Below are 23,982 nucleotides of genomic sequence, written 5' to 3' on the forward strand. Positions count from 1 at the left end.
GTAAGCAAGGGTTTCGTACATTTAGCAGAAACTAAATTAAGAGGTCAGAAGGCCTGGGGTTCTAGTGCCAGTTTTATTTGTAACTAACCATGTACAAATCACTTATCTATAAAATAAATGTTAACATCTATTCCCTAATTCACAAATGTTATCATGGAACTAAAATCCTTTCTAAGAAAAGCTCTTTGTAAACCAATGTTTTACTACTAATTAGCTTATACGTAACTCGAAGGTTAAGAGTGACACATTAGAGAATCTGTCTCTTATCAGCTGGTTGCATACGTTATTCTGAAGATGGATAACGTGGTTGTGATCAGCACCGTCCTATTTCTACCTTACAAAACCAAAAGCTATTAACAAGAAGTTACACTATCACTGTCAACAGGGAAGTACACTTCACTATCAACAAGGCGAAGAAAAGTTGGCCAAAAAATACTATTAAGACATAGCTTCCCATGTGAAGAGCAGTGCTTGTTGACACCCCTGATGTGGAACAAACAAAACTAAAGCATGTATGCTGTTTTGACGGAACACATGCTTCAAGGGTAAGAATTTTATTTCACTAAATAATGTTAAACAGGAATGCCCTGTGGACTCTTCAGGTGGCCAATCACAACAGCTAAGAAAACATTATTTGTGTGTTTGGCTTTTATAAACCCTTTTCTCTTTCCCTCCCTTTTCTTATTCAAAACTCTGTTCTTCATGCCAGAACACACTCCTCAGTACTCTGCCAGGGTGAGAGAAATGTTAGCACTTGGTCACTAGAGAATAAACACAGAAGAGGAATTAGCATGTTATTGAACAAAGATTCAAGAAGATAAACTTAGTGGGTATAGAAAAATTTATGGACCATAAGCATCTGTATATATACACCATTTACCACGTATACGTGTTGTGACAACCATACGTATTAACAGACCCTCAAAAAGTAAGCACCTATGTGTTCTCATATTTAACAATGTCAATTTTGTGCAATTTAGTCTCTATTTCTAGACCTTCCCTTATTATGGTGATACAAAACAAACAAACAAACAAACAAAAAACAGACTGGAGCATGGTTCACAGAGAAATATAGGGCAAATACAAACAACCTAATAAAATAACCATGTACACCACTGCTCAGGGAAGTATTCTAGAGGAAACATACTTTCACTATTGGCCCCAAACACCATCATCCACTGATGTTCTTTAAGTGTCAACTTTTAATACAAAAATACCTTCAAGCTGATAATCATTTACAGCGACTTACAAAACTGACAGAAAATTTCAATGCTACATAAAACAATTCTATACACAGCTTAAAGTTTTAAAGTTCTCTGCTGGCACTTGATTTTGGAGTGGATAGACACAATAACTACTACTAATCTCAATAAAATACTGTTTTTAGCTTATACATATTTTCAAAACCAGTACCACCTCACAAAAATCACTTCCTGCTGAACAATCTTCTAAAACAAACACCAAAACTATACAGCCAAAATATTGTAGGAAAGCATATAAACTTTTTAAGACAGGGCATGACCAATGGATAAAAATTTACATTACCTGATCATATGTCCAGTGAAAAAAAATGATTCATCCTCTGATTTAATGAAGCATGTATCAGGTACAGATGAAAAAATATGGCAATTTACCTATTGTTTTTGGTTTAGAAGGGTCTAAATAGTTGATGATACTATCAGAATGGAAGATTTTTAGGATAGAAAAATGGTCACATTTAGCAAATACACATTTTATATTTCAAAAACAAAAATGAAATTTCTTTTAAAACAGTAGAATCCTGATTTTTTTTTTCACTTTCTGTGAGTGCTTAAGACCATTCCACACATTACCAAAATGAAATCACTCTTTAATAACCTTAATATATACATCCAATTTTTTTTCTTTGTAGAAGGAAAAAAACAAAACCAAATTTCAACAAACTATATTAACTTAGAATACTGAAAACTGACTATCTGAAAATTTGGGAAATCTACTACTTTCATTATTCTGAAGGCAGATATAAACCTTCAAAACCCTACTAACAATTTCTAGTCCAATTTTCTACATAAGAATTAAAAAGCTAACTTCCTCACAACACTAAATAGAATTAAAAAATTAATAAGACTAAACTAGATAATCAAAATATAAAGTGTAACTAATCAAAACAATTCACTGGTGCAACAGTTGAACAAAGAAAAAGCCACCAAGCATTCTAATCAATTATATAGTTCATTTTTTTTGCATATTTTAATCTTGACTTTCAGTACAGTAAATTATTATATAGTTGATTTCACGGACTGTTTAAACTTTTCAATGTTACATTAGTAATTTACACACCACCCTTTCTAAACCAAATCTGCGGTCCTCATCAACCTTTTTTTTTTTTCCAGGAAAAGGAAAGCACATCTTTTTAAGATATATTCCATGGCAGTAGAAACATCTTAGTATTTCAAAATATTTACAAAGAACCCTGCTGATCCTGTGCATTTCGCTGAGGTGCTACCTGTACCCAGACTTCATCATCAGAAAAAGAACTTGAACTTCCTGACTCAGAGTCCAGTTCACTGAATCCATCTAAGTCCCATTCAGTGCTGGACTCACTTCGTGCATCATCCTCCTCAGTGATGAAACTCTGACCAGGTTCAAGGCAGGAAGGATAAACGCGAGCACAGAGGCAAATAAAGCCAGAGTCAAACTGCAGAAGACCTAACATGGTACCTATGTTAATCCACTGGTCTTCCCTAGTATCATATTCATACACAGTCACCCGGTTTTTTTTCCACTGTGGGGTTGTAGAAGTGATGAGGAGCAACTTTTGGCCATGGTTGACAATCTGGTAGTTGTGGGTCTCAGAGTCCAGGGGAATATTGCTAATCCGCCTCCATTCTCCCCTGGCTGGGTTATACACCTTCATGACAGGGATGTCGCAGATGCAATAGATCTCGTCATTGAAGACACAGGCTTCCTGAAAGTCACTGCGTTTAAGAGAAGCACAGTTCAGCCACATATTATGGCTAGGATCATAGCAGAGCATGCGCTTACTGTTCACAGCATAAAGATAGTTCTGAACCACTATCAGTTCAAAGGAATAGAAGGAATGGGGTACAGGAGCCACTAAGGCCCACTGGTTCCTCTGAACACTATAGCATTCCACTTCCTTTAATTTAACTCCAGTAATAGGGTCTCGCCCACCCAAAATGTAGATGTAGCCATTGAGGTAGGCCACATCCATGCCCTCACGGCAGAGCAGGCGGTCAGCAAGCTGCTGCCAACTATTCTGCGCTGGCTTATACACCCAGAGGTCTTTCCTGGGCTGGGCAGCTAGATAGATGTCATGGTCTGGAGAGACACAGACAGCTGAGGAGGTGACAGTCTTAGTGTGAGCCAAGCTGGTCAAAGGTGATGGCATTGTGTAAATGTCCCCTGAGTATGGGTCATAGCACAGAAAGGGATCTCTGGGATGTCCAAAGAAGACCACCATCTCCTTGGCACACATACCCAGCCTCTGGGGTGGATTTTCTGCTATGGACACAACAGAGCTGCTGCCGCCGCTGCTCTCTGGCTTTGGCACCAGAGACTTGTACAACGTGTCACCATATCGCATCTGCCGGGCCCCTTCAACGAGGTCCAGGCAGTACTTCTTCACAATGGGCTTGGTCAGCAGCCCTTCCAGGTAATCCCGATCTTCGTCCGTGAAGTGGGTCCAGCGGACACACTTGAAGACTTCCGCAGCGCTGGGACCCCGCTCCTTGGGAGCCGCCTCCAACCACTGCACCGCCACGTGGCACACGGTCCGCTCACGCTCGATGTCTAGACTGTCCAGGCGCAGGACGGCCAGCAGCTGGGCCAGGCTCAGGTCTGCCAGAGATTCTTCCCGAATCGAACCCATGCGGCTGAGCTGCTTGAAGTTGTGAGCTATAAAGGACTGGGCCTGTGATCGCAGCTTGTGATGGTCGAAGGCGTCGGCGAACTTGAGGATGGCCGTGCAGTTGGCCAGGTCAAGGCGGCGGGCTAGGAAGGAAGCACAGGCTTCCCGCACGTACTCGAGCTGCAGCATGTCGGAGGCCGCGTACAGGCGCTGCACGTTGGCCTCACTCAGGGACACACGACCCGTGTAGCAGTAGTCGACCAGCACCTCGAAGGACTCGGCATCCACATCGTGCATGGTCACGTTCGTCTGGTGGCTCTCGTACATGCCGCCGGTGAACATGCTCTTGAAGTAGGGACACGCGGCAGCCAGCACGTTACGGTTGCAGGGGAACAGGCGGCCCGTGCCAGGCCCGCTGCCCGGCGTGACCACCTCGATGGTCACATCGCAGAGCAGCCGCGCGTCGTAGAAGGACTTGAGCTGGGCCAGCAGGGCGGCGGAATGGGCCGTGTCCTTCAGCTCCTCCGGGCCCGTGAAAAAAGCCGAAACCGAGGGCTTGGAAATCCTCTTGGGCCGCCTCCCGCCGCGGGGGCTGGCGAGGCGGCGAGAGCGCGGGGCTTCTTCCCGGGACTGCATGGTGGAGACGGCGGCGGGGAGCTGAGCACGGGAACGGGCGCAAGGACCGGGCTCTGGCGCCTCCTCACCGTCTCCTCGCAGACGCTAAGACCGCGGTGTCCCTGAAGAGAACGGGGCCGTGCGGACTTAACTCAGCCCTACGCCACGGTGCCGCCTCCCTTTATCGCGTAGACAGTGCCTGACTCACCCGTTTCCAGTTCCGCGCCCTCTCTCCGCCTCAGCTCGCCCTCACAGGACCTACTGGCTGGAACCGAGCGATCCGCCGCCGCCGCGCTGGCAATACCGGTAAGCGTCCAGGAGAACTACGGCTCCCAGGTTACCTTTCGCGCCTCGAGGCACGCCGGGGCCCTGCGGACTCTGCGGCTAAGGCCGCCTCACAGAAGCCGCTTTGCATGTTGGGAGTAGTAGTTCGAGTGATATCGCGAGGTTTCTGGGGGACAACTGCTTTGACTAACAGAGTTAGGAAGCATTTATTCTCCTGGATTTGATGGCTTGGAACTGTGGGTTTGAGACCCGGTGTGGAAGCCCCGTTTTAGTGTTCATTAGTTGTGTAACTTTTCTCTGAGAACTTTTCCCTCTTTCTAAAATGAGAATAATAGTATTTCACAGGGTTGTGTGAGGATGGAATGAGATAAATTGCATAGGTCATAGGACGCTTCAATAAATATTTGTTGATTAGAACAATAATTGTTTACACTGTGCCTAAAATATAAAGATTTAATAATTGTTGGCTTTTCTTTTAGAATTTATGAAAAGTGAGGCACCCACTTATTTGACGTCATAAACAATTTCTGTAAAGACAACTTCCAGTGTTTAATGTTGCTTCTTTTCAAAGGTTCTGAGGAGTATTACAATATTTTCAATACTAAACGATATATAGGTTCATTAGGATGTCTTCGACAAAGATGAGGTCCTAGAGAACAGCATTTATAGATGGCCTTAAATATGCAAATCAGGCATATTCATAGACAGGTTGGCCTCTCACCCAATCAACTCTTCATCTCCTGGGAAGCAAGCTTATTTTCATAACTTAATATGAGTGTTACTTATACTGCTCCTTTCACTTCCTTTCCACAATTCAGTTGAAGATTCTGGAATTTATTAAGGAGTTTTAACGAGAGTTTTAATTTAAAATGTTTAAACAAACATACCTTGTATTGTACAAAAGCCCAAGACCCTCAAAACTTGGTATTCATACATGCCCTAACATTCCTTGAAACAATACAGTAGTTTATGCTTTACAAAAATGTTTCATATGTGTACTGATCAACATTTAAATATTCAAAATCAAGTGCTTAGAGATTTTTTTTGTTAGAGATCTTTTATCTAAAAGATCTTTCATTTAAACCAGACTATTCCTGCTGCTAGTTTGCCATGTGTAACCATAACCTAATGAATGAAATCTTTAGTATTATAGGTGGATAACACATAGCAGAATAACTGTCAAATTGTTTTTCTCTTTTTTCCGATTAGCTGATGAGGGTCTAATGGAAATACTCCAGGATAGAGACATTAAACTAAGTGGGGCTCTGGGCTCCAATATCTCTTCCGTACCTTTGTTGGGTCTCTTTCAGGTACACCAGAGAGAATTGTCATTAGTAACACCCATTGCTTTCTCTCCTGCACTAACACCAGCTGGGGAAAAACCAATTAAAATAATTTTTTTTATGTTGATAAAATATACTTAACGTAAAGGTTACCATTTTAACAATTTTCAAATTGTTCATTGCTTTGGTATTAAGTATATTCACATTGTTTTGCCACCATCACTACCACCCATCTCTAGAACTCTTTGTATCTTGCAAAACTGAAACTTTGTACCCATTCATAACAAGGCTTCTTTCTTCCTCCCCCAAATCCCTGGTAACTACAATTCTACTTTCTGTCTCTTTGAATTTGACTACTCTAGGTACTTAATGTAAGTTCAGTGATTAATTTTTATCTTCCTTATATCTGCCTGTACTTGGTTTAGATTACCTTTCACAGAACCCAAAATATTTAGTAGATACTATGCTCTAAGTTCTAGAATAGTGCTATCAGAAATCTTTGTGCAATGTTGCAAATATTTTATGTCTGCCCTGACCGATCCAGTAGCCAGAAGCCACCTGTAGCTCTTGAGTACCTGAAATGTGGCTAGTGTGACCAAGGAACTGAATTTTTTTTTAAGATTTATTATTTATTTATTTATGGCTGCCTTGGGTCTTCATTGCTGCACGCAGGCTTTCTCTAGTTGTGGCAAGGTGCGGGCACCTTGTGCACTCTTCATTGCGGTGTGCGGGCTTCTCATTGCAGTGGCTTCTCTTGTAGTGGAGAATGGACTCTAGGCTTGCAGGGCTCAGTAGTTCTGGCTTGCGGGTCTAGAGTGCAGGCTCAGTAGTTGTGGTGCATGGCTTACTTGCTCCACGGTATGTGGGATCTTCCTGGACCGGGGATAGAACCCATGTCCCCTGCACTGGCGGGCAAATTCTTAACCACTGTGCCACCAGGGGAGTCCCAAGGAACTGAATTTTAAAATTTAGAAACACCACATTGTTATCAGTGCAATTCAATGGAGAAAGGAAAGTCTTCTCAACACATGATGTTGGAACAACTGGATCACAATGTGGGAAAAAAAAATCTTGACCCCTTATACCATAAACCAACATTAAATCAAAATGGGTCTTTATATTAAACTGAAAACTTAAATAGAAAAGGGAAAACTATACATCTAAAAGAAAACAGAAGACTATCTGTAACTTTGAGGTAGGCAGATTTCTTAGGCCACACAGAAACACCAGTCTTAAAAAAAATAATAAAATCGGGCTTCCTAGGTGGTGCAGTGGTAAAGAATTCGCCTGCCAATGCAGGGGACATGGGTTCAATTCCCTGCTCCAAGAAGATCCCACATGCCACGGAGCAACTAAGCCCATGTGCCACAACTATTGAGCCTGCGCTTTAGAGCCCATGAGCCACAACTATTGAGCCCGTGTGCCACAGCTACTGAAGCCCATGTGCCTAGAGTCCATGCTCCGCAACAAGAGAAGCCACCACAATGAGGAGCCCGCACACCACAACAAAGAGTAGCCCCCCCCGCAACCAGAGAAAGCCCATGTGCAGCAATGAAGACCCAACATAGCCAAGAAACAAATAAATTAAAAAATAAAACAAACCCATAGGGATAGACCATTTCATACCCGCCAGATTGACCAAAAAAAAAAAAACATAAAATGAACTTCAACAAGATTACAAACTTTTGCCCATCAAAAAAGCAGTGAAAACAAAATTAAAAGGTGAGGCAGAGACTAGGAAAAAATATGCATAATACATACACCCAATAAACATATGAAAACCTGCTCAATGTCATTCATCCTCAGCTGAATGCAAAGTCACAATGAGAAAACACTGCACACCCACTAGAATGGCTAAACTTAAAAAAGATCAGCAATACTAAATGTTGGTGATGATAGGGAGCCATTGGAACCCTCATATATTAATACTATGACTATAAATTGATACATCCACTTCCAAAAACTGGTAGTTTCTTTAAATGTTAAATGCCCAACAATTTCACTCCTAAGCATTTGCCCAAGGGAAATTAGAACACGTCTACAAAAAGACTTGTGCAAGGATGTTCATAGTAGCTTTATCCATGATAGCCAAAATTGGAAATACTCTAAATGTGCATCAATAGAAGGATGAGAAAGATGAATTGTGGTATAGTCACACAGTGTGATACTACTCGGAAATAAAAAAGAAACAGCCTTTGATACCTGCAATATTGTAAATGAGTATCAAAAATTTTGAACAAAAGCCAGATATACAGGAGTACATACTGTCCGACCATTTATGTGAAGTTCCAGAACAGAGAAAATAAGCTATAGTGAATAAAGATCATAATAGAGGTGCCACTCTTGGGGGTAGGGGGGAGTTGGCAGATTGCTGGATTGACTGGCAAGAAACACAAGGAAACTTTCAGGGGTGATGGAAATGTCCTCTTCTTGAGTGGGCTGGTAGTTACACAGGTGTATGCAATTGTCAAAACTCAATTTAACTCAATTGTAAATACAACCATCACAAAATGAATACACCTGTGTAACTGCCACTCAGGTCCAAAAATAGAACATTACCAGCCTCCCAGAAGCCCCACCCCTGCCAACTCATGTCTTCCTAATCACTGTTGCCCCCCAACACTAGAGTCATATGATTTAAAATTTTTTTCTTTTACTTTTTAGGTGACGGTAGTAGTTTGGTGATCTTAGGTCTCAACTCAATTTCAAGTTCAATTTTTTTTTTCTTTTTTTTGTTTTGTTTTTTTGGTTTTTTGGCACACGGGCTTAGTTGCTCCGTGGCATGTGGGATCTTCCTGGAGCAGGGATCGAACCTGTGTCCCCTGCATTGGCAGGCGGATTCTTAACCACTGCGCCACCTAGGAAGCCCTCAAGTTCCATTTTAAAATATCTCTAAGGTTTATTTTTAAATAAACTTTGTTACTCCTTGATATTCTGAAAGTGTTGTGCATATGAGAAACTTTGGCTTTCCAGATTTTTTTTACAAGAACCCTGATTTATCTTTGGCTTATATGTTCATTCCCAATAGTTTTCTACTGACTTAATAATGTCAAGTTTATCTTTTTAGTTTGGAAGACTAAAGGTCTACCTGAATAAAGCAGGATTATGAGTTTCACTGACTCTCACTGTACAAAAATTAAGCATATAACAACTGAAAGTAGTCATTAATTAAATAATAGATGTTCTAGATCCTTGTGGTGACATCCAAGTGGTGTTTGTGGGTCATCATCATCATCCGTCATCACCTGGGAGCTTGTTGGAAATGCAGAATCACAGGCCCCAGACCTACTGAGTCAGAGAGTGCATTATGGCAAGTTTCCCGAGTGATCTGTATAAATACAAAGGTTTGAGAAAAACATTAAGGTTGACTATCTTCATTTTGCCTTGTTTCACACAATGTTTTAATATTTACATTTCCTTGGATAAACATTTCTCTGTTACGTAAATGCCTGAAAACAAAAATCAGTTTCTGTGTTTCTAACATTTACCTTGAAACTCCCTATTCAACATTTTTTCAAATTAAAGCAGATTCTCCAGAGACATCAATTATTAGGGGGGGTGGGGAGTGGAGAACACCTACCCCTAGGGAAATCATGATATTGATTCAAATAGGATTATTATCTCTCAGCTCAGAGAAAGTGAGAGGAAAGACAAAGGGAAGCTTTCTTTAAAGAATTCCAGCTAAAAATTTAGAAAGAATGAAAAGGCTGAGAACATCACCATTTTCTAACTCCAAACGTAGCAGCTGTTTCAGGCAAAGCAAGACATTCATTGATGTTAAATCAATGAGACTGAAGGGCATGAGGTGTATTATTGTATTAGTTACATTTTTGGGTGTAACAAATTACCCCAACAATTAGCAGCTAAAACCAGGAAACCTTAATTTACTCTGTTTCTGAGGGTCAGGTTCTGAAGCAGGCGGTGTATGACTCTGTCTAAAGGGTTCTCCTGAAATCACAGGTAAGTGTTCGCAGTCATTTCAGGACATGACTAGGGCTAAATGGTCTGTTTCCAAGCTCACTCATGTGCTAGTTGGCAGGCTGTTGAGGGCTGCTGGATCAATGGACTCAGTTTTGCCAAACAGCGCAGGTCATTCCATAAGGTTGCTAATGACATCATCTTGCTGCCACCAGCATGAGTGACCCGAGAGAGAGGCAGAGACAGACAGCCAGAGGCAGAAGCAAGTCTTTTTACAACCTAAAATCAGAAGTGACAATCCCACCACTTCTAATTGTATTCTCGTTGTTAGAAAAGAGTCAATAAATCTGGTCCACGTTCAAGGGGAGAAGATCATACAAGTGCATGAAATGCCAGGAACAGGGATCACTGGGGTCATTTCAGAAGCTGCCTTGCACAATGAGAAATCAAATGTTTACATGATGCCAAAGTATTACCTAGCAGATTACATACTAATTATTAAGGAGAACATGTACCATTATAACGGAGAGATTTGACGGCTTCCAAAGTTAGCATCTCTAATAGTGGAACTTCCTGATATGATACAGTATCACAACATCACCTATGAAGTAGACTTACCAAATGTGTTTAATCTTAATTTAATTCATCTTTATAACAGAAACTTTTTAAAAAATTAATTTTTTATTTTTGACTGCATTGGGTCTTTGTTGCTGTGCACAGGCTTTCTCCAACTGCGGTGAGTTGCGGTGCGTGGGCTTCTCAGAGTGGTGGCTTCTCTTGTTGTGGAGCACAGGCTTCAGGCGTGAGGGCTTCAGTGGTTGTGGCACTCGGGCTCAGTAGTTGTGGCACTCGGGCTTTAGAGCACAGGCTCAGCAGCTGTGGCACTCGGGCTTAGTTGCTCCACAGCATGTGGGATCTCCCCAGACCAGGGCTCAAATCTGTGTCCCCTGCATTGGCAGGCAGATTCTTAACCACTGTGCCACCAGGGAAACCTCAATTTGTCTTGAAACTCTATTTAACTAGTTTTTTCCGGCATACAGTTCCTCTCTGAGGAACTGTCTAAAATAACAACTGCTCTCTTTTTTACTCAAGAAACTTCCCAAGAGCAATTACTAAATATGAGCAGTATAACATGCCACTTTGAATTAGAGTTGGTGACATATTTTGGCTCCCTGCTCAGCTGGAAGCTCTGTAAAGTAAGGACTAGGTTTTATGTATTACGGCACAAAACTGACTACAGTAAATTACTCGTATAAACCACATCTGTTGATGCTTATTAAGTCAAAGAACAATAAGAAATAGGAGCCAAGCAGAGAGTCTGCTTTAAATATTGACTTGTGGTTTGTACAGTACAGAGTTCATTCAGCACTCAAAGAGCTCTACCATCTGTATCCTAGAGATGCTTAGCGTTATCAACTCATATTCTTCACAACTTTTATTTATTTTTTAATTTAAAAGTAGCAGTTTAAGTCCTAAGTTTAACATGATTAACAGTACTCTGTCTTTAAATAGGAGTTTACAAACAAGTTTATAAATTTATATCACCAAGCCCTGAAGTAACAGATGTAAAATGTGTCTAATTTATAGATGGTTTAAAAAAAAAGGTACATAAAGAGAACAAGCGACCTGTCCTAAATCACAATCAATTCTCAATACTTTATTTCTATTTTCAACAATGCATGCTTCATTTCTACTTGAAGAGTTGGGTTGTACTTTACAGGAAACCTAAAATAAACCCTTAGGTCAACAAATGCGACTTGATTCAGTAAAAAATATTTTTTTAAGTACTCTGTATTTTTAGCTGCACTTTATGAACTTTCATACAGATTTCCCTGCCTCGGTCTGCTTCTTGACATAGGTCTATTGCATTTATATAATAAGAAATGATAAATCCTTATTTATTTTGCTGATTTAAGGTTTTCATCCAAAAATTCAGTAATGGCTTCTTCATCCGCTGATCGAAGGAGTCTCTGAATTAGCTGATCCAGGCACTTCTCCCCACATAAAAATTCCTGGTAAAAGAGAGTTACTATGAAAACCTGATTACTAGAAACAAAGGAGAAACAAAACAAAGAACTAGGCATATATTTATTCTGTTTCTTTAAAGTCATTATGTAATAGCAACAAACGATTACTAATCTACAATATAATGAACACAACTGCTAACTTGGGAGGATCCCTAGTTAATATTGGCTTTTTATGTGAAAAGTGAACTCAAAAGAGTAAATGGAATTATGCTCTTTCTGAAATTACTTAAATTAGCATTTTGTTTAAAAATCAATCTTGTGGGATGTGGATCTTTCCAATAGCTCTGGAGACAACAGAACAGAGATCTGAATCAACTTTTGAAATTTACTACTTCCTGCTCTTTCAAATTCCTTTGCTTGACTTTTCTGACAACACGCTTCTAGGTTCTCAAACCATCTTTGGGAGGATATGTTTGCTGGAACCTTTCTGCTCTAGTACCCTAAAAAAAATAAGGCTTTTTATTCTTGTCCTGAAAATCCCACGCTTTTCATCCATATCTCATTACTCCCCAAGGGCAAAGTAGACTGAAATGTCTGAATGGCCCAGGTAAGTTGTTGCCATATGAAGGTGCACACTGCTCCTGGTGTTGCCAGATTCTCTGGACCTGAATCAGGTAAAGCCTTGTCAAACATTCCAGCTCACGCTTTTCATGCCAATTCAAATTATTATTATCATCCCTAAGTGGTTTACAATAGTTCCGATTTTTCTTAAATTAGAAATACAGTGGTTTTAAAATCTAGTAGTCCTGTGTAATTGAAAAATATTTATACTGAAATATTTCGGGGGCAAGTGCCTCACTTGAGGTCTGCAGCTTGCTTTCCAGTGGTTCAATAGCAACGCAGGTGTATATATAGAGAGAAAGGGGAAGTGGAGGAGGAGAGAAGGCAAACACAGCAAAACGTTCACAACTGTGGCATCTAGGTACAGGGTCTATCTGGACTAGTCTTTAAACACGTGTGCTTGAAATTTCAAAATAAAAAATTGAGAAAAAAACCCTCTCTCATGCTAACTTCCAGTTATTTCCTTTGGGTGGAAACTGTTTCAGTTAAGACTTTGCTCAAGTTCTCTCAGAGAAATGAGTAAAATAATGACTTCAAGCACCTTTCTTGTGTTATAAAGGTTCTGGGTAATAGAGTTGTTGGGATTAGTGAATTAGCACAGCCTACTATTTTGGAAATGCTCAAAATCCAGACATTGACCTAATAGAAATATTTTAACGTTGGCGTCTGAAACATAGAACATTTAAAGTTTATATGTAGACATGAACTAATCTTATATTTACAGTCATTCTTGAAAGGTCTTGAAGTTAAATTTCAGGTTAAGTGTACACACTTCTCTCTCAAATTAAACTGTAGGGGAAAAGGTATGCCTTACTATCTTTGCATTCCACAAAACACCAGCATATATCAAGATGTCGATTAAACTTTAAAATTAAACAGAAAGCAAGAGCACTATGACGAAACTTTAAAATTAAGATTCATTCCACATTGAATGTAATATGAAAATTGCTTATAAAATTAGTGTGCCTGTAAGCTCAAATTATTATGATTATTGCCAAAGTGATTTCATCAGCTGAAAATTATATTAAAAGCTTTATTACTCTGATTGATAATCATATCACATTTAGAGTTCAGTTGGATTAACCAGAGTGGTAGCAATACAAAGATCAAAGATGAAGAAGTTGGTGCTTCCCTGGTGGCTCAGTGGTTAAGAATCCACCTGCCAATGCAGGGCACAGGGGTTCCATCCCTGGTGCAGGAAGATCCCACATGCCTCAGAGTGACTAAGCCTGTGTGCCACAACTACTGAGCCTGCGCTCTAGAGCCCACGAGCAACAACTACTGAAGCCCAAGTGCCTAGAGCCCATGCTCCACAACGACAGAAGCCACCACAATGAGAAGCCTGCGCACCACAATGAAGAGCAGCCCCCGCTTGCCACAACCAGAGAAAGTCCGCACAAGGTAACGAAGACCCAACACACCCGATAAATAAAAATAAAATAAATTTTTTTTAAAAGATGAGGGAGTTGTAGTTCCCAACTTTCAGAAGCTCACAATCTAGTGGGAGAGTGAAGTAAAAATAAAACATAAGCATAATACAGTGCAAGAAATTAAAAAATACAGGAAAAAATATGAATCAGATCTTAAAAAGAGAATAGTATTTCTCTAAACAGAGATAAACACTGCATTTTGCATCAGGCTTCTTTCCATCCAGTTCTCCCAGTTTTGCTCCTTTCAATACATCAGCTTCATTCTTCTCTCACTGAAGATTGTTTTCTCCCCAAGACTGGAAATGTGGCTTCTAACCTCTTTTAAGCTTTACGTATTTCAGCTTAATCCAAGAGAGAGAATGGGCATCTTCGTCTCTAGTTTAAAAGCTGTGGGAAGAAACTCATTGACTGGGGCTTGTTTTAACTTCCTCCCCAAACAAATCGATTATTGTCTTGGGTCAAAATTGTGATCATGTAAGAACACAGCAGCTCCATCAGGAACTATGTAGAGAGTCGGGGGAAGTCCAGGCTCTAGCATAGGGGCGGAGAGATGAGCGGAGTCCCACAGGCACCCACTTTCTTTCCTCTCCACTCCTTCCAGTCTGTCCTGTGGTGGCTGCCCTGTGGTTAAGGCCTTTATCACTTTATCTGCCTCATCTACAACTCTTTAGTTCCTAAATTATTCAGTCTGACCAGTATCTTTCCTGTCCTGCATACAGACGTTAATGTTTTACTGCAGCATGGTTTTTCGTGCCATTTTCAAACTTGTCCCCTTCACTAATGTTGAGCATTTTCTTTCTTTCCAATAAGTTGGTCAGTGATTCGTAGAGCACACCGGTATGACTGTGCTTGTCCTTTCTGAGTCTGGCGCGCTAGTGTAGTTAGCCATAATATGTTAGTATTTAGGCCGAAGTCAGATATAACTATAAAAGCCAGTTAACCTGCCTCTGTTTCATGACTGAATGCTATTCTGAGCACCTATGCGCTCTTTTAAAAAATGTTACTGGTCATAAGAACACGGCTGTCTCATAGAAAACCATCACCACTACTGAAAAACAACTGAAAGACTACGGTGTAATTAGAACAATACGGCCAAACTTGTTTGTTTATTACTGTGTTTCCTGAGGAAAGGGAAGTTAGTAAATATTTTCTCCTCTTCGACAAGGCTCTTATGTTCTTATGCAAGACAGCCTTAAATTGCTGAGAAGACAGGGGAAGTGGCATAAGATACACAGAAATTTCTAAACATGTTAAAAACACAGACATTTCCTCTGTAAAATCGGGACTTTAATTTTGTGTACAGAATGAGACAGAATCAAGTGAAAGAAGCCCGAGGTATCACCCGGTACCAAGGACAAGGATCAAAACCTTCCATCTCCTGCCTTTTCCACATAGTCCCTTATGGCAACCAGTTCACTTTCCCCTTCAACGGAAGCAAAAAAAAGTTCTTCTGTGCTTCACTATTAATGTATTCCTGTCAGTGATCATGGCGACGTGATTTAGGCGAATATTCAAAGCAAACTGATAGGGTCTTTTCCCCGACAGAATCATTGTAACCCCCGAAACTAATGATGTACATTGTGGTAGGCAGAATTCTAAGATGCCCCCTGGTGTACACACCTTGCAAAATTCCCTCCCTTACGTGCAGGCAGAAGCTGTGAATACGATTAGATGACTAATTAGTTGACTGAGTTAATCAAAAGGAGTATTATCCTGGTGGGCCTGACCTAAACAGGTGAGCCCTTAAAAAGGGCAAGAGATTCAAAATGGGAGAGGGCACATGGAGAGGACTAGATAGCAAGCAATGGTGATCGGTCTCTGGGAGCTGAGAGCAGCACCCAGCTGAGGACCAGCAAACAAGTGGGGGCTTCACTCCTACAGCTCCAGGAGATGGAATTCTGCCAACAACCACATGAGCTTGGATGAGGACTCCAAGCTCCATGCAGCCTGACCAGCACCTTGATTTCAGCTTTGTGAGACCCAGAGCAGAGAACTCAGCTCTGTCGTACCTGGAATTCTGTCCTACAGTAACTGTGAGAAAATAAATAGGCGTTACTTTAAGTCACTAAATTTCCAGTAATTTGTTACACAGCAATAGAAAACTGACAGACATGTACTGAAAATACAGTAATACATTGTGACTGCATAACAAAGAATTTGGAATTTAAAAGACAGCTCTTTCATACTGCCATAAAAACTACATTTCTGGACTTCCTAGGTGGCACAGTGGTAAAGAATCCACCTGCCAATGCAGGAGACACAGGTTCGAGCCCTGCCCTGGGAAGATTCCACATGCCACAGAGTAACTAAGCCTGTGTGCCACAACTACTGAGCCTGTGCTCTAGAGCCCGTGAGCCACAACTACTGAGCTCATGTGCCACAACTACTGAAGCCCATGTGCCTAGGGCCCATGCTCCACAACAAGAGAAGCCACTACAATGAGGAGCCTGCACACCACAATGAAGAATAGCCCCCGCTCACAGCAACTAGAGAAAGCTCGTGTGCAGCAACAAAGACCCAACGCAGCCAATAAATAAATAAAATAAATAAATAAATTTATAAAAAAAAACAAACAACTACATTTCTTACTAGCAAACTAATAAAAATGTTTGCAAACTTTGGCAATGATTATAAACCACTGACTATCTCAATGATTTTAAATTACATGGTAATATTTCAGAGATTACTCTCTAGAATTTGACTATACTTTCTTCAAAAATCAAAGGCATATAAAGCATACTCAGTGATATTACCTTAATATTACGAACTTCATATGTTATCCTGTGGTCAGTGACTCTATCCTGGGTGAAATTGTATGTCCGAATTCTCTCTGACTGGGCTCTTGTTCCCACCTGTGCCATAACAAAAAGCAATTCATATTTTAACTTTATTTTTATTGCAACGGAAAAAGTGCTTGTGACTCTTCTATTTTAACAGTTTAAATATTTTCTAAATTCATATGTACAAAGTGACAAGGAATAAGAATGGGCAGAACTTATTAAGATTACAGGTTTATAGGGACTTCCCTGGTGGCGCTGTGGTTAAGAATCTGCCTGCCAATGCAGGGGTCACGGGTTTGATCCCTGGTCGGGGAAGATCCCACATGCCAAGAGAGCAACGGAGCCCATGAGCCACAACTATAGAGCCTATGTGCCACAACTACTGAAGCCTGCGCACCTAGAGCCTGTGTTCCACAACAAGAGAAGCCGCCATAATGAGGAGACCGTGCATCGCAACAAAGAGTAGCCCCCGCTCGCCGCAACTAGAGAAAGCCCATGTATAGCAATGAAGACCCAAAGCAGCCAATAAATAAATAACTTTATTTAAAAAAAAAGATAGAAAGAAAGAATCCACCTGCCAATGCAGGGGACATGGGTTCGATCCCTGGTCTGGGAAGATCCCACATGCTGCAGAGCAACAAAGCCCACGTACCACAACTACAGAGCCTGCGCTCTAGAGCCCATAAGCCACAACTACTGAACCCACATACTGCAAATACTGAAGCCCACGCGCCTAGAGCCTGTGTTCCACAACAAGAGAAGCCACTGCACTGAGAAGCCTGTGCACCGCAACAAAGAGTAGCCCCTGGTCACTGCAACTAGATAAAGCCCACTCGCAGCAGTGAAGACCCAACACAGCCAATAAACAAATTAATTTAAAAAATATTTTTAAAAAAAAGGACCACAGGTTTGTAAAGCTTAGTTATGGGATAAGAATTAGTGCCTCTTTGGTACCTCAAATGCCAAATATTTAAAACTGAATTATCCTTCTATCTCAGTCAGTTCTTCCTCCTGGTTTCTACAAATGATCTCACAATGATCCCTTTGATCTACAGGAAACCTGACATTCCACACTTTAACACACATTTCATGGTAGCTTACTATCTGCCAGGCTCTCACATAGACACTGAAAGGACCGTCAGCTCATCCTGTTCTTTAACTGCCCATGCCAATGGTTTCAAGGGTCTTTTTATTCTATTCTGTCTTTTCCATTTCTATTCTTCAAGGGCTCATTGCCTTTGCTACACTCCTGTAAAAATCTCCTTATTCATCTTCCATTTCTCTGCTTACAGTATGTTGCCCTGCTTAGTTTTCCTAAACACGGTCTTTTGATAAATTTCCTTCTTTTGCTCCTTCTTGTCCACTAAGCCGACTCAGCGCAGCTCAGCATTCAAGGTACTTCATAATGTGGCCAACTTCCCAACATTATTTCTGAAAATTATGTGAACCTCTACAATACCACTTATTATACTGTATCATTATTCTGCACAAGTCTGTTGACTCTGCTAAAGCATCATCTCCAGGGATGCCCTTCCTTAACACTCTCCTGTTAATCTCTGTCTTTCCTGGACCCAGCGTGAAGTACGTTATCTTCCTCCCCCCAGATCCCACGCACTTGGAATCTTCTTCACGGCACACCAGTTTGCCTTACGCTATGGTTATTTATATTCTAAGCCTGCTCATCTGCCCTCCCTCCCTCACATACAATGCACACAACACCCTCTCTCACTCACTTTCACTTTTTATTTAAAATTTTACTTTATTATTTATTTATTTTTATTGGACCATAGTTGCTGTACAATATTATGTAAGTTACAGGTATATCACTTTCACTTTTTAAGATTTAAAAAAGAGAGAGACATTTCTATAACTTATTTTCTAAAACAAACAGTATGAACTTGAAGTCCTAAGTATGGCTGGTCATCAGGGGAGTTTTTTAAAATTAAAGATTCCAAAGCCTAATCTAAGATATACTGAATCACAGATTATGTACGAGGGTGAGTGAAAAATTATCCACACTCCAGCTGTAGAATTTATAGAGGTTTCAATATAACTGGAGTGCGGATAATTTTTGACTCACCCTCGTATTTTTAAAACATTCCCCATGCCAGCCATTCTGCAACCAGCTGGGTTTGGGAACTACTATCCCAAAGTACCACAGGAAAGCCTAGGATCCCACCTAGATCAGTCATATCAGAATCTCTAGGGGTGGGACCCCAGCATCTACAAAGCTCTTCGGGCGATAGGCAGAGCCGGGGTTGAGAACCTGCCATAATGCCTTCCATATAAAAGCTACTGTATATATATATTAGCTGGAGAAAAACTCCTAAGCATTAGAAATACCTACTAGAAAATTTCACACAAGTTAGTTGGGAAGCAAGGAGGTCTTTTCTGGCCTCTCAAACCAGAGTACTGAAGAAGACACAAGCCCCCAAATCTGCATAACAACAATCTTGAACACTTACTTTTAAAATTACTATGTTGAAACATTTGGTGCCAAAATGTCATGTGGCAAGTAAATCCCAATGTCTTTTATTAAATCAAACGTGGCAGATTCATAGTGTTTGCTAGCACTTAGTCGCCAAGAGCTAGTGGTTTGTAAAGGAGCATTCCTACCTGCAAATGTATATTCTAATGGGTTGCCACAATCTGGGATTACCATAAATGGGGATTCATGTATTATTTATCCTGTCACTTTTACTACTTGCAAGTTAGATGTGAGTAAGGGAAACCAGAAGGACGAAAGTGTTAAAGACTAGGACATCCAGGTGAAAAGAATAATCTTTAGTTTTGTATAATTCATTATCCTAAAAGGCCACAAAATCTTCCAATTTATTATAGCATAACTACCTACAAAAAACACAGAAGCTCGGTTATTTCCAGGTTCCACTTTCTCTCCCAATCTCTCTCAAAGACAAACTTTACCTTTTTTAGAATTTAAAATCATATAATACTTTGTATACTTAAAACAATGACTTGATTCATTTTGCTTAAAACTTACCTATTTATATATTTGAATAAATAATACCATAAATGTATATAGTACCAAATTTAAAAAGTACACAAGGGTATACAGCAACCAATGTTACTGATTCAAAGTACTGTTTTGGATTTTCACTTTTTAAATAGTATTGAAAGACTATGCCACATTCTTTTTAGTATTTTCAGAAGTGTTTTATATTTGTTCTTTGAAAGTGAATCTTATTTGTTAGAAACACTTGAAAATAATTTGAAACCTATTTTGGTGATGACAGGAGTGAGCAAACTGATAAATAACTAAACTTTAAGAAAAATTAAAAAACACAACAAAAAAACCCAAAAGGGTATACAGCAAAAAATAAATCTCTCTTCTACTCCTTGTTCCCAGAACAAGTGATTGCATCAGAAGAAATCACTATTACCAGGTTTTTGCAGTGCCATATATTTTTGATCCCACAAGTTATAATCAAAGCATACGTTTTTAAATTTAAAAATCTGAGAAATCTCTTAATTTCCAGAGAATTGTCATTTACTCTGATTTCCTCTAAAGACAATTATGATATAAACACTGGAGGGAAACAACTGGTAAATAATTTTTTGTTTACACATATCTCCTCTACTCATTTGCAAACTGGCATATCCGAGTTTAACCATAACCTGGCAGTCTTAAATTACCACTATTTACAAATGAGTATGTTTTCCTATGCTCCAAGATATTTCCATTCGATTAAGAATATCTGTTTTCTACATAAAATGACAATTTTCTGTACAGAGGCATTAAGTTATTACACCAGATAAATCTTACCTGCAGTTTTCTCGCACTTTGTTGTCGACACTTGTCTTTCTCAATAATCTGCTGGTAGAGTCTAGCTCTCAACACACGCAGAGCTATTTCTTTATTTTTAATCTGTGATCGTTCTTGTTGGCATTCCACTACAAGTCCTGAAAAATAACAGGGATCAAAGGTAAACTGGAGTCTCCACAAACCAAATCAGAATAGAAATGAGGTGCCAACTATATCTCAATAAAACTGATAAAAAAAGATAGAACTGAGGAACATTTTAAAGGGGGAGAGGTTAATCAGGAAAAGGATAAAAAACATTTTAGATCTAGCACACTCCAGAAACTATACCTGGGTTATGATGCTATTTATTGTAGATGGCTCTTTAGATTCTGATATCTAAATGAGGTATTTCAGATGAGAACGATACATTGCACAGTGCAGGGAAATATAGCCATTATTTTGTAATAACTTTAAATGGAGTATAATCTATAAAAGTATTGAATCTCTATGTTGTACACCTGAAACTAATATAATATTGTAACAATCAACTTCAATTAAAAAAATAACAGAAAACAGGGGGGAAAAAAGACTTTATATACAGAAACCAATAGAAAGAAACTACGCAAACTCTTTGAAAGGAAGAGTTTATGGTGAAAGTTTCTCAGTTGTCTTGGTTCTAAATCCACCTAATCAACAACACATGTTTTGGTTAGTCGACTCCTGTATTTGGGTGGGTTTGGCTCACTGTGTAGCCCAGTTATTAGCCCAAATCTAGCCCTGAAATGGTGACCCTTGAGACTTCAGGCTGTGTTCTTAACTTTGCAGCTACCACTCTGAAGGTCTGTGTCCAATCCTGCTTTCAAGCACATCATAGATGAGAGGTATTTTTCTTTCTGAATCACAAAAACCAAAAACCCTCTTAGCTTAGGCTAGTTGCACTGATATGGTGGTAACTATTTTGCTGGAGAGTTTTAAAATTTCTGTAAAATTCTACTCTCCAAACTATGTTTTCTCCCTGTCTAAATAAGCTATAAACTATACCTGCTAATACTTTAAGTAGGCTTTACCTCTATCAGTTTAAAGTTATTTCTTGACTGCTTTATTGTAGCTAGGTGTTCTGGCTGGGGCACCAGCTTGCTCATGTCTTCCAGGCACTTGCCTGGAGCTCTCTTGAATCCGGAATCCTTTTTTCAGCACTCAAAGGAATATGAAAATTTCCATTTCAAGATAGCCAGACATTCATGAGCTTTGTTTCAAATTCCACTTCTTATCAGCTGACCCATGTTGACTGTGTCTATACACCTGCACTGTTCTCATCCAGTGACTCAAGCCAGAACTTTTCTTACTCACCAGCTTAGTAATTCCTAAGGGAATCACTTCATTATCTATTTTAATACATTTTATATAGAGGAGTATTTAATTGTAACTACTCCCTCAGGAATAAAAGATTGGGGGGAGGGTAGAGTATGTTGAAACAAGGTGCTAGAGATGTTAAAAAAAAACTATAAAAAGGCTTTGAGAAAAAGTTTTGAAAGTAAGCCTTAAGTCCTCTTTAAGTCAAAGAACCAGATCTAAGTGAGTAAAAAATAAACTGGCCCAAGGTAGGTCTGGCAATACGAGCATCAGTCACTTTTGTAAAGTTAGTAATTTGCAGCTGCCCAGGGTGGTTTTATAATCCTTTAATGTTTTAAAGTATTTTGGTTCATTTTTTCAGAATTTTGGTCACCTTTGCTTTTAATTTTTTTCATCTTAAGCTAATTATTACTGTTTATAATATAGAGCACAGGGTTTAGGTAAAACACACTACGTATTCAACAATTTGTGTATTTCTTAAGTAAATTATGGTAAGCTACAAACATAACTTCACTCTTAGTCAGAAAGGATATATTTATATATGCATAGAAAAGAATTTGAAAGGATATACACTGAACACGTATACCAATGCTGGTTATTGGGGACCCTTATAGATGTTTTCTGTCCTTTTGCTCATGTATATAATTCTAGATTTTTACAGTTTCTTATGGAATGAAAGTCAATAAGGAACTTAGCAGAAATTATAAAACTGTTGGATATTTAGGTTGTTTTCATTTTTTCTACTGCAAACAGCGCAAGTAATAATAATTTGCTGGAAATGAATTTAAAATTTAAAAGTGACACCTGATGTCAAGATGGTGTCCTCTTTCTTTTAAAAATCACATTATCAAAACAGTGTGGTATTGGCACAAAAACAGACAACATGGATTAATGGAACAGAATAGACAGCTCAGAAACAAACCAATGCACCTATGGACAATTCCTCTTCAACAAAGAAGGTAAGAATATACAACGGGGAAAAGACAATCTCTTCAGCAAGTGGTATTGGAAAAGTTGGACAGCTGCATGTAAATCAATGAAGTCAGATACACAAAAATAAACTCTAAATGGCTTAAAAACTTAAATATAAAGACATGACACCATGAAACTCCTAGAATAGAACATAGGCGAAATATTCTCTGACATAAATTGTACCAATGTTTTCTTAGGTCAGTCTCCCAGGGCAATAGAAATAAAAACAAAAATAAACAAATGGGACCTAATCAAACTTACAAGTGTCTATACAGCAAAGGAAATCATAAGCAAAATGAAAAGACAACCTATGGACTGGGAGAAAATATTTGCAAGTGATGCAGGCAACAAGGGCCTAATTTTCAAAATGTACAAACAGCTCATACAACTCAATAACAAAAACACAACCCAATCGAAAAATAGGCAGAAGACCTAAATAAACATTTCTCCAAAGAAGACATACAGATGGCCAATAGACACATGAAAAAATGCTCAAGCTCACTAATTATTAGAGAAATGCAAATCAAAACTACAATGAGGTATCACCTCACACTAGTCAGAATGGCCACCATTAAAAAGTCTACAGGGACTTCCCTGGTGGCACAGTGGTTAAGAATCTGCCTGCCAATGAAGGGGACATGGGTTCAATCCCTGGTCCAGGAAGATCCCACATGCCACAGAGCAACTAAGCCCGTGTGCTACAACTACTGAGCCTGCGCTCTAGAGCCCTTAAGCCAAAACTACTGAAGCCTGCACACCTAGAGCCCGCACGCCTAGAGCCTATGCTTCGCAACAAGAGAAGCCACTGCAATGAGAAGCCCGTGCACCACAAAAGAGTAGCAATGAAGAGTAGCCCCTGCTGTCTGCAACAAGAGAAAGCCCGTGCACAGCAACAAAGACCCAACACAGCCAATAAATAAATAAATTCTACAAATAACACATGCTAGAGAGGGTGTGGAGAAAAGGGAATCCTCCTACACTGTTGGTGGAAATGTAAATTGGTGCAGCCATTATGGAAAACAGTGCGGAGATTCCTCAAAAAACTAAAAATAGAGTTGCCATATGACCCAGCAATCCCACTTCTGGGCACATACCCGGACAAAATTATAATTTGAAAAGATATATGCACCGCTATGTTCATAGCA

General features: G+C 39.7%; 2 protein-coding genes across 6 annotated transcripts in view; both read right to left on the bottom strand.

Moving 5' to 3' along the window:
* Positions 1-2,369: 2,369 nt before the first annotated feature.
* On the bottom strand, positions 2,370-4,766 carry KBTBD7 (kelch repeat and BTB domain containing 7). The gene has a single exon (XM_057706956.1). The coding sequence runs from the start codon at positions 4,484-4,486 to the stop codon at positions 2,441-2,443; it is 2,046 nt and encodes a 681-aa protein (XP_057562939.1). The 5' UTR covers positions 4,487-4,766; the 3' UTR covers positions 2,370-2,440.
* A 4,468-nt stretch (positions 4,767-9,234) lies between these two features.
* The window catches only part of MTRF1 (mitochondrial translation release factor 1), a 46,827-nt gene continuing 32,079 nt past the window's right edge, over positions 9,235-23,982 (bottom strand). For 3 of the 5 annotated variants that reach the window (XM_057707949.1, XM_057707948.1, XM_057707946.1), the window contains exons 8-10: positions 20,534-20,670; positions 16,723-16,821; positions 11,833-11,963 (exon numbers count right to left, since the gene is read on the bottom strand). In XM_057707949.1, coding sequence (XP_057563932.1) covers positions 11,850-11,963; positions 16,723-16,821; positions 20,534-20,670 — 350 coding nt within the window. In that variant the 3' untranslated portion in view covers positions 11,833-11,849. Of the gene's footprint in view, positions 9,362-11,832; positions 11,964-16,722; positions 16,822-20,533; positions 20,671-23,982 lie in introns of those variants that run through there. The other 2 variants (XM_057707950.1, XM_057707951.1) reach the window with 2 other exon arrangements.

The sequence above is a fragment of the Hippopotamus amphibius genome, chromosome 14 (genome assembly GCF_030028045.1).
Source record: "Hippopotamus amphibius kiboko isolate mHipAmp2 chromosome 14, mHipAmp2.hap2, whole genome shotgun sequence".
Classification (NCBI taxonomy): Eukaryota; Metazoa; Chordata; class Mammalia; order Artiodactyla; family Hippopotamidae; genus Hippopotamus; species Hippopotamus amphibius.